Below are 8,613 nucleotides of genomic sequence, written 5' to 3'. Positions count from 1 at the left end.
TGGCCTTTTTTGCCATAGTTATTAAGTAAATCATTATTAAGTAGTCATTAAGTAAAACTGACTTCTCTCATTGACTTGCTTGTCAACCGTCTGGGAAGGCCACAAAGAGTGATCACATCACCCTGGAATGCTCAACCATCGTCCATATATATTCCTGTTGCCAAGGCACCTGTACTTTGACCCCACGACTGTGGGGATGCTGTGACAGCCATAGGTGCAAGGAAAGGTTGAAAGTCACTCGTTTCAGTGCCGTTGTAAACTTTGAATGGGCACTAAACTAATGGTTGTAAGCCAAGGACTATCTGTAGACAGAAGTGCACTGCAGAAATTTCTGATATTCAAATAGGACATTAGGTCCAAAATGCTGGCTTCTCAAGAAGAGGCCTAGTACTGCCAGGCAAATCAGAATGACAGAACAATAGAGTTGGAAGGGATCTTGGAGGTCTTCTAGCCCAGCCCCCTACTCAAGAATGGGAGAGATCGTGCCAAGCTACATGGAGGCAAAGCTGTACGTGATAGGCTTTGATCTAGCGAGGAAGAAAGGGAAGAAGGATGAATGTCATTTCTCTCCTTGATCAGCCTTCACAGACACAAGCCAAGGAGCAGAACAGTCACAAGGACTGAGCCTTGCAAGCCGGCTACACCTCCCTTTGGTCCATCAGCGGGACGGCCGAGTCGTTCTTCAACCTTCACAGAAGGGACCACCTTCCTATTTTGAACCACGATGCTCCTTTCATCATCTTCGTGACTGTGGTTATGTCCGTGGTTGTGGTCATGACTGTGGCCCTTCTGAGGGCCGCCCACGGATGGGCTCACGGCAAGAGAACGGGCGAGCTTGCTGGAAGTGGAAGCTGCTGCTGCCGCTGTGGCTGTGTTGATCCGGACGTACGTCGAAGGGGTAGTGACGGTTGTGTTATTGGTCTCTTGAGCAGGCAGGAAAGCCAGCCGTGGAATGGAGGTGGAGAAGTGTGTCTTGTTGGAGAGATCAGTGTTGCAGAGGTTCCCCGAGCAACAGGAGCCTGAGAGAGTGATGGCAGGACTCCCTTTCCTGACTTTAGTACAATCGTCTTCTTGGACACATCCCTTGATGGGTCTGGTCAGTGAAAAATTGCCTGGGAAAGACGAGAAGCAACGTCAAGGCAGGCATCAAGGGGGAAAAGTTTTGGTCCCAGGTTTTTGTTTTTTCCCCCATTATCAAATCACGTTTAGGCTTTCTAATTCAAGGACAACAAAGCAATTCTTTGCCTTTATCTTTGTTAAAAAAAAAACAACCAAAAACCCAAGAATGTGAATAATTGTCAAATCACATACTGCACACTCTTCCTATCCGCTCTGTAGCAATTTTGTAACTTGTTTTTAAAAAAACAAGAAAGTTCAAGGGAAGGATGACTATCTGACAGAAAAATATAAATGCTGTTTTGTTTTGTTTTTTAAAAAAACACCAATTAAGTAAAATGTTTTTTTTTAAAAAAGACACATAATTATAGTTCTTAAAAGTTTGCCATTCTCCGAACATGACTGAATGCGCCCTTTTAATCTCTGCTTCTATTCTTTTTTTTTTTTTTACTATATATTGGAGATATAATTCTACACAATTAGAAAATATTTTTTTATTTCAGCTGGTTCAAGGGTAGGCAACCTTGACTCTTTTATGACTGGTGGACTTCAACTCCCAGAATTCCTGAGCCAGCATGGCTCAGCTTGGAAACCTCTCCCTTTCCCCTCAGCATGGCTGGCTCAGGAATTCTGGGAGTTGAAGTCCACCAGTCATAAAAGGGCCAAGGTTTCCTACCCCTGATGGTCTTCACCAAGAGGACATTGATCCTTTACTCATCCCCTTAGCTCTATTAATCCATCTCTCCCCCCCCCTTTCCTAGGACAGGAAGAAATCCATCATTTTTATGGATATGTAGTAGTTGCTCCAAACCCCAAGACAGCCAAATTATCCATGGCTTTTGATGACCTTCAGAAGTCTCACCTGCTTTCATAGTGACATTGCCATGGAAACAACCCCGGAAATTATCATAACACTTGACAATGGCAGAATTGTCCAACGGGCACTTTTCTCCAACACAGCTGTAGCATTCCACTCCGTTGGGAATCCGCGCACTCACGTTATCTGGAGATAGAGCCATTAAAAAAAAGTAAAAATTTAAAAAATAGCATTATCGAGGATGAAAAAAGAGATGGACTTTAAATTGCTTAAATTCTAGAAGAAGCACTGGAACTCGTCGCTCCCATGTAACGCCGCTGCTGCGCGAGCTGCACTGGCTGCCTGTGGCCTTCCGGGTGCGCTTCAAGGTGTTGATTATCATCTTCAAAGCGCACCATGGCATTGGACCTGGTTACCTCCGAGACCGCCTTCTGCCACAGATTGCCTCCCACCGGCCGATACGCTCCCACAGAGAGGGCCTCCTCAGGGTGNCAGGCAGGACTGGCCTAGGGGTATTTTAAAGGGGTTTTAAATTAAATTTTTAGTAGAAGCGGCCAAATTTAAATAGTTATTTTTAATCTTTTTAAATTTTGTATTGTATCACTGTTTTAAACTGGCTGTAAGCCGCCCTGAGTCCTCCGGGAGAAGGGCGGGGTATAAATTTAATAAAATCTAAAATCTAAATCTAAACTGGGTTGGGCCAGGCATATTTATAATTTTCCTTAAACCAGACTAGTGCCAAGATTAGTTGAATAATAATAATAATAATAATAATAATAATAATAATAACAACAACAACAACAACAACAACAACAACAACAATAATAATAATAATAATAATAATAATGATAATAATAATAATAAAGTTGGAAGGGACCTTGGAGGTCATCGAGTCCAACCCCCTGCTCAGGCAGGAACCCTACACCATTTCAGACAAATGGCTGTCCAGTCTCCTCTTAAAAACTTCCAGTGTTGGAGCTAAACAGGCTGCCTCAGTTAGTTGTTAATTCCTTTCCCAGAAAGAGGGCTACGGGGATTTATATAAAAGGGAATAATAAAGAAAACAAAACCATTAAAAGCACATTTGCAAATTATGCAAAAAAGCTCTTCGCATTGGAACACAAAGGTGCCGCCTGAAGAAACATCGTAGGCTTTTTGTTCTAGGTAAGCTGGCTTTTGTGATTATTGTGTGTTTTACACACAGAGTTGCAACCATTGTTTGTGGGGCTCAGGACAACAAAAGGCAAAAATTCCCTGAAGTTGAGCTCATTTCTATATGAACACATCGATGTAATTTGCTGTGGATGTCTAGATTGGCGTTTCTCAACCTTGGCAACTTTAAGATATGTGGACTTCAACTCCCAGAATTCTCCAGCTGGAGATTTCTGGGAGTTGAAGTCCACACATCTTAAAGTTGCCAAGATTGAGAAAAACTGATCTATATCTTGCTACTCTTTTCCTTCTTGTGTATTTTCCTTACAGTATTTCCTGTTATTGTTGTGTTGTTATCATTATTATATTTTTATTCTACCCTTTAATATATAACTTGAGGCAGTGAATATACCTAATACTTCTGTCTTCCATTTTCCCCACAAGAGTTCACAGAGGTAAGCCGAGATAGACTGGCCCAAAGTCACCCAGCCAGCTTTCGTGCCTAAGAGAGACCTAGAAGTTATTTTGTTTACAATTTATTTAATTAACAAGCTAGAGATTCCTCGGGAATGAACCCATGGTGAAACTCAGTCATTCATATTCAGAAAGTCCCAGTTTATTAAGGTTTTGGGAAAATATTCCAATATTCTCCAGGAACATAGCAGTGGATGGATCAGGCTAACAATCTTCTAAAGTAGAGGCATCATTCTTATGGGGCTGGGGTTTACCCATGGGTTGCAGCTGCAGTGCTTTGATGTCCAGTTTAATGTTGCAGTGGCTTGTGTTGCACTGGTGCAGCTGAGAGAAGGCCAGGATGCCGTGCACCTCCACCGCCTTGTCATTGGTTCCTGGCATGCCCAATCCACAGCCCTTTTCGCCAACGGAGAACTTCCCGTGACCTGAAAGAGCAAAGAGGTGACAAAGGAAGACAACATGGCTTAGAACAGGACTATCCAAAGATGGCACCTTTGAGACTTGTGGACTTCAACTCCCAGAATTCCTCAGCCAGCATGGCTGGCTGAGGAATTCTGGGAGTTAAAGTCCACAAGTCTTAAAGGTGCCAATTTTGGAGACCCCTGACCTAAAAGAATACAAAAGAAATAATAATAGGCAAATTGTGCTCTAGTTGCTATTGTCTTCAGATAATCCTTGACTTACAACCATTAGTTTAGCGACCATTCGAATTTACAACCGTACTGAAAAAAAGGTGACTTATGACAGATCATCATACTTACAACTATTGCAGCATCCCTACAGTCATGTGATCCAAATTCAGGCACTTGGCAACTGACATGTATTTACAACAGTTGCAGCATCTTGAGGTTACACGACCACCATTTACAACCGTTCAGTGGTGGGATTAAAATACCTAAACAACCAGTTCTCTTATTGGATGCAGACCTGGGCCTCTGAGGCCTAGAATGGACTTCTGCAAGTGGCATCCATGCACTTCTGGGCAGTCGTTCTAGGCCTAGGAGGCCTCCTCCAGGCCTCTGAGGCCTAGAATGGACTTCCGGAAGCAGTGTACATTCCACCGGTTCTCCGAACTTAGCAAAATTTAGCTACCGGTTCTGCCGAACTGGTGTGAATGGGCTGAATCCCACCACTGCGACCGTTCCCAACTGGCTTCCAGCAAAGCCACTGCCTTGCTTAGCAATGGAAATTCTAGGTCCCAATTATGGATGTAATTTGAGGACTATCTGAATTAGACTAGGTCGTGTTAATCTGCAACAGAGCTGGATGTCCTCATCATTTGTGCAGGACTTAAGACTAATAGCAACTGGTATATTCATCATCCCTGAATAAGCCATTACAACATCCTGTAACAGTGTGTTCCACATTCGAATGTTACGGTGCAAAGTGAAATTAAAGCGATGATTGGGCCCCAAGAAAGGAGAAGATTTGATTTTGAATGTGACAACAGCAGCAAAGCTTATATTTGCACAATACTGGAAAAATGAAGAAATACCGTCGGAGGAAGAAATAATTTAAAAAAATTACCAGACTGTGCAAAAATGGACAGACTTACTTTGAAATCGAAAGAAAAAGAAGAAACAAATTATTTTCAAACTTGGGACTTATTTTACCGATGTTGGAGAAACAAACTACTAGGGATTAAGAATTTAATTTGTATTAGTGAAGGATGAACTCAGACAACCTGTTTGTTGAATAAGCACTGTTGAATTGTATTAAAAAAATTAATAAAAACTTATTAAAAAAGAAAGGAGAGGACAATGTCGAGACACTGATTGGAGGGGAGACAAAAGAAGAAAGTGATGGAAGTCTTTGATCTCCTGCTTCCATTATGAAGGATTCATCTCCTCCTGCACTACAGGCAGAATTGGCAATCCCAGCATCCTATGAGTCAAGGGCTCACCAACTGAATGGGACTGCAAGGGCTCCAGGTGTGTAATTATGTAACTCCTCTGAGCATGTATGGAGTAATTCCCCCTGGCTTGCGGAAAAAAAATGATTAGTGCTGTACAGGTAATCCTCGACTTGACGATCAGAATTGAGACCAAAACTTCTGGTGCCAAGCAAAGACAGTTGCTAAGTGAATTTTGCCCCATTTTAGATAAGATAAGATAAGATAACCTTTATTGTCATTTTTATACTGCGGGCACAATGGCATACGTCAAAAATGAAATTTAGTTGCCCGCTCTCAAAGTGAAACACATACATGACACACACCTCAACATACTATGAAGAACATATGTATAGACCCACACCCCTACATATACGTAGCAAATAAATATTAAATACTGTCCATCTTGAATATATAACGGAAGGAGGACGCTTGAGAGTTCGCAAGGTTAATGCTGTATGGAATGAAACTCTGGCTGAATCTGGATGTTCTGCTTCGGATACCACGAAGCCCCCTCCTCCCAGAAGGTAACAAGGAAAACAGGTCGTGAAGAGGATGTGTAGTGTCCCAAATAATCTTATGGACCCTGCTCAAGCAGTGCTTCTGTGCTATGTCCTGGTTGTGAAGTGAAACTGGCTTCCCCATTGACTTTGCTTCTCAGAAGGTCCCAAAAAGTGATCACGTGACCCCGGGACACTGCAACCGTCATAACTAGGAATCAGTTGAACTTGTCGAACTAAAGAAGGAATTCGAAACCCAACCCTGTGGTGACACATCCCCTTTGGGGGCTAGAAAAAGCATTTGTAGCTACTCACTCCATTCCACAGCAGCCACGGTTTCCACACAGACGTGGGCATTGCTTGGGCAGGTCAGCTTTTTCAGGTGTTGTTGACTGCAACCACCGTCACCCAGGTCCACACAGCTGTGGCACTCCAGAGCCAAGGCACCTGTATCAGGCAGATGTCCAAAGATGAGCAAAAACCAATTAAAAGAGTGCAAATATACTTTTGTAGACCAGAGCTGTCCAACTGTGGCAACTTTAAGACGTGTAGTCTTCAACTCCCAGAGCTTTCCAGCCAGCATGGAGTTGAAGTCCAGAGATTCTAAATTTGCCAAGATTGGACACCCCTAGTGCGGATTTTCACAGGAAGCTGAGATGAACTTTGGGGCCTGAAAGGCCACGGTCAAATTTTTTTTCATTCTGATGGCCATTCTTCTTCTTCTCAGCTCGTGACAACCTCATTAAAAGAGGGACAATTGCCTCCAGAAATTGTGGGTGCTCCAACACTGGAGGCTTTTAAGAAGAGATTTGACAGCTATTTGTCTGAAATGGTCTAGGGCACAGCTGGCTCAGGAATTCTGGGAGTTGAAGTCCACGAGTCATAAAAGAGCCAAGGTTGCCTATTCCTGATCTAAGATTTCCTGCTTGAGCAGTGGGTTGGACTAGAAGACCTCCAAGGTCTGTTATTCTGTTTTCCCTAGGATTCCTGAATAGTTCCAAGATTGAAGTGATAAGCAAGGAAAAAGCCATCTGTGGTCTGATCGCAAGATCACATCCAAATTAAGCATCTAAAGCAGTGGTTCTCAACCTTTTTAATGCCGCGACCGCAACCGGTCGTAAGTCGAGGACTAAACCGGTCGTAAGTCGAGGACTAAACCGGTCGTAAGTCGAGGACTAAACCGGTTGTAAGTCGAGGACTACCCAACCGGTCGTAAGTCGAGGACTTTCCCTGCCCGGGAGCGCCGCGCATGCGTGGTTCCGCCCCCTGCGCCGGCCGAGGCGTAGCTGGCAAGCGGCAGAGACGGAGCAGGACCACCAGCTGGCCCAGCCCAAGGGAGGTAAGGCACCCGCCGGAAAAGGGGAAAAAAATGGCGGACAAAAAAAATGGCGGACAAAAAAGGGCGGACAGCCTTGCTTGGCGACCCCCGTGAAATGGTCGATCGACCCCAAATGGGGTCCCGACCCACAGGTTGAGAACCACTGATCTAAAGGAAGCAGAGGAATGCTTTCAGGGACCCATCAATCTGGTTGTAGGCGAATCACACTGCAAAAGTGGAATTTTAACGTGATTCCTAAAGAAAACTCAGGGCTCCATTTCATTCACTGTCTAATTTGCACGATGAATTTGCAGGTTGCCAGGCCCCGATGTTAGCGTCTAACATACATTTTGGACATTAATAATTTGAGAGTAGATGTTTGACCCACAAAGGACTCTCCCTGTGTTTCCTTTTTCCCTCCTGGGCATCTCCTGAATCCAACTTGAAAAATAGTAATCTATTCCCACCCCCACTCCACCCCACTTGATGGCTCATCTTGTTTTGAATGCTTTAGGTGCTTCTTCCCAGCCATCTCCAACTGCTCCTACTTCTTCACTTTAATCTGCAGATCTCTGCTTTTTCATTATAGCCTCTTCCGCCCTGTTTTTCTCCTGCATATCCTTCTCAGCTCTTTCATTCTCCGCTCCTGTTCATCCACGCTGGGTGATTGCATTAATCCTGATGACCCCACCCAAGGTGAGACTCATACGAATGTTTCCACCTGTGAGAGCACATTGGGAACACAGCCTCCTGTGTCTCCAACTGCTCTCCCAGTTTGCTCGTTGTAGCTACTTCTCCAGAAACAAAGAACTTTTTAAACCAGTGGTTCTCAACCTGTGGGTCGGGACCCCATTTGGGGTCGATCTACCATTTCACAGGGATCGCCAAGCAAGGCTGTCCGCCATTTTTTTTGTCCGCCATTTTTTTCCCCTTTTCCGGCGGGTGCCTTACCTCCCTTGGGCTGGGCCAGCTGGTGATCGGCCTGCTCCGTCTCTGCCGCTTGCCAGCTACGCCTCAGCCGGCGCAGGGGGCGGAACCACGCATGCGCGGCCTCCCGGGCAGGGAAAGTCCTCGACTTACGACCGGTTGTGTAGTCCTCGACTTACGACCGGTTTAGTCCTCGACTTACGACCGGTTTAGTCCTCGACTTACGACCGGTTGGGGTTGCGGCATTAAAAAGGTTGAGAACCACTGTTTTAAACAGTATAGAGTAGCTTTCATTAATACAGGAACTTGCATATGGATTGATTCGTGTCATCCAAATTGAAGCTAAGCCAAGAGACTTCCACGCACCCTTTTTTCTACTCCCTAACTTTTTGAAAGACGCATTGAATGACAATCCACA

At 44.4% G+C, this 8,613-nt stretch overlaps 1 protein-coding gene across 1 annotated transcript; it reads right to left on the bottom strand.

The window, feature by feature from the left end:
• Positions 1–455: 455 nt before the first annotated feature.
• LOC107300342 (ly6/PLAUR domain-containing protein 3-like) lies at positions 456–6,397 on the bottom strand (the record flags this gene model as incomplete). The annotated part of the gene is made up of 4 exons (XM_015829675.1): positions 456–1,112; positions 1,979–2,119; positions 3,814–3,984; positions 6,266–6,397. Coding segments are annotated over 4 exons (974 nt in total), but the record flags the coding sequence as incomplete, so codon positions are not given.
• Between the last annotated feature and the right edge of the window lie 2,216 nt (positions 6,398–8,613).

The sequence above is a fragment of the Protobothrops mucrosquamatus genome, unplaced genomic scaffold (genome assembly GCF_001527695.2).
Source record: "Protobothrops mucrosquamatus isolate PMUCROS unplaced genomic scaffold, P.Mucros_1.0 scaffold6719, whole genome shotgun sequence".
Taxonomy (NCBI): domain Eukaryota; kingdom Metazoa; phylum Chordata; class Lepidosauria; order Squamata; family Viperidae; genus Protobothrops; species Protobothrops mucrosquamatus.
This window is presented reverse-complemented; position numbering and strand designations above follow the sequence as displayed.